Source organism: Callospermophilus lateralis, chromosome 7, assembly GCF_048772815.1.
Source record: "Callospermophilus lateralis isolate mCalLat2 chromosome 7, mCalLat2.hap1, whole genome shotgun sequence".
Taxonomy (NCBI): domain Eukaryota; kingdom Metazoa; phylum Chordata; class Mammalia; order Rodentia; family Sciuridae; genus Callospermophilus; species Callospermophilus lateralis.
The window spans coordinates 126,564,831-126,570,920 of record NC_135311.1 but is presented as its reverse complement, the minus strand read 5'-3'; the positions used below and the strand labels follow the sequence as shown (position 1 = coordinate 126,570,920).

Below are 6,090 nucleotides of genomic sequence, written 5' to 3'. Positions count from 1 at the left end.
TTCTAAAAAGGATTTCTACTTTTTGCCTAGGTTCCAGCACAACATGCTTCCCTTACTTAAGCAGTTTGAACCTGGCATCTTAAACTCAATTTAAATGTTATGTCACTATTGCAAAGGTCACATAAAATCAGCTTGTCCAGAACAGCACATGACTACAATCCCATTAACTATGGAGGCTGAGGCAGACTCCCACAACTTGGACCTTCTCAAAATTGGGGGACAGATTGGGGGGGAAGGCATGTCACTCAGTAATGTGCCCTTGGGTTCAATCTATAGCACCAAAAAGGTGGGGGGAATTCCAAAATGACTTGGCCTCTTAAATGCACAAATAATGCCAACTGTGCTTCCAACAGATTTCACACCTTAGTGAGGCACTCCATTTCACCACTTCCTGGCTTAGTTTCCTGCCCTGAAACTCAATAGTATCTACACATTTCATAAAATTTATATCAACTTCTCAAACCTTAATGAATGTATTCACATGAATTGGGAATACTGTTAAAATTCAGAGGCTTTGAGGGAGACTTGAGGTTCCTTCTACTTTTCCTCAAACTCAACAAGAGGCCTATATGAACCCAATATGTTGTCAATTTATGGACTTGATGAGCAAGACTGATTTTAAAGATACCCCCCCTTTCCATTTAAGACTTGTTAAGGAATTAATACATAATAAAGACAAGACAATAAAAATAAGTAATTTATTAACAAATATACAAAAACACAAACACAGTTCAATCACTGTGTTTGTCTTACAAATTTCTGTATAACCAACTGATATTATACAATATTTACAGGTATTTACAAAGACTCCCACCTGTATGTAAACTCTGGTCCATTTGTGCTTTCATATCTTAAAGAGAAACACAAAACGTTAATGTTTTTAACTAGGAAGTATATGTATCTTTCATATTGATTTTTAATTAACAAATACCACTATTAATTTACTCAAAGGGTGGAGTAATGCTAAAAACAAACTTGGAATAAAGTGCAACTTAGGCAACCTTAGTCATTAGTTTTCTTCTTTTAGACAGGTACCCATAGTCCATACGGACTTTTTTTCTTATCTATTTTTGGTGATCCTGAAGAGGTCTCTTCAGCAGCAGTTTTAGCTATCTTCTGTACTGGCTTTGCTATAGAATTCTGTAAGACAATAAATTAAGTCAGTTTCTACCGACATTTTGTGGGTGTGGTGCTGGGGATCAAATCCAGAGCTTTATGCATGCAAGGTAAGTACCAACTGATCTATATATCCCCAGTCCAGCTTCCACATTTTTCACATTAAATAATTCTATTAGACAGTATTAACCAAATACATATCTTTATAAACTGTAAAGCCAAGAAACTATGGGGGTTGGGGAGACAGGACTACACAAGCATCAGTTTTTTTGAGATTTGCTTTTAAATTTTAAAGCCTTTAAAAAAATAAAATCAGGCTGGGGTTGTGGCTCAGTGGTAGAGTGCTTGCCCAGCATGTGAGGCACTGGGTTAGATTCTCAGCATCACATATAAGTTAATAAAGGTTCATCAACTTAATATTTTAAAAAATAAAATTATTTCAAAAATTAAGAGAAATATTCAAAAAGAAAAATACTGAAACCAAGTACATGTTAAGATATTGGTAGGTACCCATATAATGCTCACTTGTAAAGTGGTATAGATTCTGTTCACAAAGAGGCTTAAGCTTAGCAGGGCTTAAGTCAAAGATTAAAAGAAAAGATAAATGTCTACATATTTCAAATAATATCTTAAACCGAATTTTTGGATAGCTAATGCATTAATATACTTACATTAGAGCTAAAAGCTATGTTTTTCGGCTGGGAAGATTTTTCACTGGGATTTTTAGTTCCATCTTCTGTTAACCTTTCCGACAGCTAGACAGGTAAGAGAAAGACATTTCAAAAAAACCCATCCTTGGTTTTTTAAATAACTGTATAAAAAGCCTAGTTGTATATATTACAAATTTTGTTGTAGACACACAAATCAAGTTGAATCTAACACCATATAGTTAACAGCCTAAACAAGATAAAACTTTGCACTTAGCAAACTCGAATATTCAGCAGTAGATTAAAAGGCACATTTTGCCAACAATATTTTCTTTCCCTGCCACAAATCCAAGTAACTTTTAAATGTAAAGACGTACCAGAAACAACTAGTTTCAAGGAACTAATAAGACATTTGCCAGTTGGGTACCTAATCAATACATTACTCAACTAAGACCTTGTCTACTAACACTGAACAAAACCACACCTGGATCCCAATGATAGATTTATTTTATCAATTTCTACCTTATATCATTTATCAATTTTAAACTTTAGATTTTCACATTTAACTTAGAAGTACAGTGTAATTTGCCAACACACTTCCTGCATATTTCTGGAGAATTATAATAAACTTATCTGCAAGTGAAGCAGGACTCCTCTTCTGCAATCTCTCAAAACATCTGGAATATATTGCATATATTATGAACGGGACATCTATATCACAGATGCCCCACCATTATAAAGTGTACCTTTGCTTAACTTAAAAACTGTCTTTAATACCTTATGCAAATGGAACCTGTCCCAAATTCTAGCATGCACATGGAACTACCAGCACAAAACTAAGCTTTTAGTGTGTGAACATAAACTTTAGTTAAACCTCTGATGTTTTAGCCCATGTATCAATTACCAACAGATTTTCTTCATCATTGTCTGGAGACCACATTCATGATTTCTATAAGACAGAAATAAAGCAGATAAACTATACTGTATGTTGAGCACAGATATGCGGGAACATAATCCTGCAAATGAAAGCTACAGGAGAAAAATAAAGACACTCGTCTATAAAGACTGAGTAGGGAAAACTTGATACAGAAATCTCCGAAGTACCAGTAACAATATATTCAGAATAAAATTCATTATCTCCCAATTTCATGAGTGTTGATACTGTCTAGCATCATGGATCTATTTTGTAATTGGCAAATTTTACATAGCTAGACTTCCCAAGAAGTGTAGCCCAGAATAAATAAATAAAATGGCTTTTCAGATCTTTCTGGCAGTAAGTAGCTTTAGGAAGAAAGATCTTCTGGTACTTAGAATACTTACCTCAGACTTTACACCGTTACTTGGTACATCTGCTCCATGGCTTGTTTCTTTAGCTGAGAGAACAGTTCTCAGACTAGCTGGCAGGTCAAAGTTGGTTGTTCCTAAAGCTTTTGCTGCATTGGCTTTTGCTATTTCTAACAGCTCCATTCGATCTATTTTAAATAAATAAATAAATAACAAGACATTTGTTAATCCTGTAGCAGTCTCCCCCAAAAAACTAAGACCCACAAAACAAGCTTGTTTTCCTTGAGAAGCAAAATTCTTTACCTCATTTGGTATCAAAAGCATTCCTGAATTACCCAACAATTCATTTTTCCAGATCAAAAGCCATAATTTGTATTTTATTTCTGAACATTAGCAGTCTTTTACTATTTACCAATAATTGATGTTACAATGTCACAACAGTTCCAACTTAAGTATTTCTACCTAATTTTGTAGTTCTATCTAGGATACCAAGTCACTCATTAGGACACGCTCAATACTATTTTGTTCATCAATACAATTAACCATTAACAGCTACATTTTTATTCCCAACAGCTAATTTGGAACCTTAAGGTCAACAACTAAGTAGTTAACATTTAAAAAACCGTATAGACGCCAGGCCCACACTTGTAACATTGAAGAAATTCCAGTGGCTGGGGAGGCTGAGGTAGGATCCCGAGGTCAAAGCCAGCCTCAGCAACAGCAAGGCGCTAAACAACTCAGTGGGACCCAAAATAGGGCTGGGGGTGTGGCTCAGGGGTCCAGTGCCCCTGAACTCAATTCCTAGTACCAAAAGAAAAAGAACTATACTAAGATCAACCAACCACAAGGCAAAGGGTTTCCTCGCTTTGAACCATTAACGTCACAGTTCAAAGAAAAAAATTTAGTCAATTTAAATGCTAGATACCATTATAGTATAACTTCAACTACTAACCAGCTACAGTTTTCCCTCTAACAAAGAATTTAAACGACACATCGTTGGCTCCCTAGGGGCTGGGGACATTGCTCAGTTGATAGAGTGCTTGCCCATGGCCCTGGGGCCAATCTCCAACACCACCACCACACAAAAACACTTTTTGGCTGCCTCGCCTACTCAGTCTCCACCCATGCAAAAAAGAGGAAGTTCGCTGCGCTCTGAACCCAAATGCCCCACCTTTTTCAGTTAAACGAAACGGGGTCCTGCTGCGCGACCGGGTCCGGGATCTCTCCCGCCACCTGCTGTGCTCCTCGGGGTAAACGGTGCGGCCGAAGCCATAGTAGCGCCGCCCCCGCGTGAAGGAGTAGTACGACCTTCTGTAATACGACCTTCCCCGGGAACGCGACCTGCTCCGCGACCGGTAGGGCGAAGGCGAGCGGTGAGACCTCCGCGGCGGCCCGTAGCGCCTCTCCCGGTACCGGCGGCCGCGGGAGCGCGAGCGGCTCCGCGAGTAGGACCGGGAGTAGCGCCGGTACTTGCGCTGGTGGCGCCTCCGGGAGCGAGAGCGCGACCTGCTGCGCCTGCGGGGCCGGCTGCGGCTCCTGGAGGACGCGGGGCTGGAGCGGCGCGTGTCGGACCGGGAGCTCCCGGACGAGGAGCGGCTCCGCGACGGCGACGACAGGCGGCTGGAGCGGCCCGACCGCGAGGTCGCGGGGGAGTCCTTCTGCGGCGAGCCGGGCCACATGTCGTTCACGTAGTTGGACATGGCGCCTGCGGCCAGGGTTCCTTCAGTGCAGCGCGCGCCTCCGCAAGCTCACGGCCTCTGCGACACAGCGGGCGGAAAAACCAAAGGTCAGGTCCTCGGCGGCGAACACACTGCCCCAAAGGTACCCGGCCTTCCCGCCCCCGCCCGGCCGCCAGACCCGTCTGGTCCCCGCGCACCCGCGCCCAGAAGCGCAGCCTCCGCCCTGTCGGCAGGAAACTCACCGCTGGCCGTCAACACCTAGCAGGACGGAGAGAAAGGCCCAACGGACGCCTCCCTCTCCAAGCTCAGGACGCTGAGGGTGGTTTTCGTAAGTCTTTTGAAATTCCTAAGACTGCAACCTTCGCCTCCGACGTCCGGACGCCAACTGATCCGAGAAGTTCGCAGACGCAGCGAAAGTACTAGAAGCTGGCGCCCAGAGCATGCGCAAAAACGTTGCGCGATGGGCGTGGCTCTCCTGCGGCCCAACCGACACTCGGCCGCCTCGCTCCGCCCACCGCCTCGGGCTCTTGCCACCTGGATGCGCATGCGCGGGCGCCTACATCCGGGCATCCTGATGCGGCTTTGTTTTTTTCACTATGAGAGAACTCGGAGCCGGGAGCCGGGAGCCGGGAGCGGGGAGCCAGAAGCCGGGAGGGGGAGGGGGAGTGGTGCGGCGGCTGGCGGGACTCGGTCGCAGTGTAGGGAATCCGCCCATCTAAAAACGTGCCCGTTACCTGTGACGTGCCAACTAATGGCCCCTAAAGATACCCCGCTGTAATTTCCGGGAACCCGTGAATATGCCATCTGAACACGGCGAAAGGAATTTTGGAGACGGGAACCGGGTTGTGGATCGGGCGGTGAGACGACCCCGAAGCCCACGGCTAGGCCGTCTGGTCGCCTGTCGGCTCTCCCCGGACGTCACGGAGAAGTCTCCCTCCGGCTCGGGCCGGTGACCGGAGTCAAGCTGGAGACCGGCCTGGCGGCCTCAGCGCTGCCCTCCACGGCGAGGCGGCCTGGGACCTGTCCCAAGGGCGGCGCCCGGTGAACCGGCGACGGCCCTTTTATTTCCAGGGACTTACAAATAGGTGCACCCCAGCGTTTTGTGGGAATAGAGCACAACGGTTAGCTTGAAAAGCGAGGGTTGATTGCTTTTCCCGTACGGAGGCTTGACCCAGGAGCGCTCCAGCACCGGGTTACCCCCAAGACTTGTTCGTCTTTTTTTTTTTTTTTTTTTAATTTCGAGACAGGGTCTCACCAAGTCGCCCAGGTTGGCCTCCCATTTCAATCTCAGTTTACCGAGTAGCTGGGATTGCAGGCGTGCACCACCGCGCCCAGCATTAATTGATTTCTTTTAATTAAATGAA

At 44.8% G+C, this 6,090-nt stretch overlaps 1 protein-coding gene across 2 annotated transcripts; it reads right to left on the bottom strand.

Moving 5' to 3' along the window:
- Positions 1 to 684: 684 nt before the first annotated feature.
- Positions 685 to 5,147, bottom strand: Rsrp1 (arginine and serine rich protein 1). 2 transcript variants are annotated; one of them, XM_076861016.2, is made up of 5 exons: positions 4,969 to 5,144; positions 4,219 to 4,804; positions 3,084 to 3,235; positions 1,788 to 1,871; positions 685 to 1,140 (listed from the first exon to the last, which is right to left on the bottom strand). In XM_076861016.2, the coding sequence occupies exons 2-5, from the start codon at positions 4,745 to 4,747 to the stop codon at positions 1,024 to 1,026; spliced, it is 882 nt and encodes a 293-aa protein (XP_076717131.2). In that variant the 5' UTR covers positions 4,748 to 4,804; positions 4,969 to 5,144; the 3' UTR covers positions 685 to 1,023. The 2 variants fall into 2 exon arrangements, 1 of the variants encoding a protein (XP_076717131.2); XR_013091847.1 differs by lacking the exon at positions 685 to 1,140 and having other exon boundaries at positions 1,788 to 2,440; positions 2,668 to 3,235; positions 4,969 to 5,147.
- Between the last annotated feature and the right edge of the window lie 943 nt (positions 5,148 to 6,090).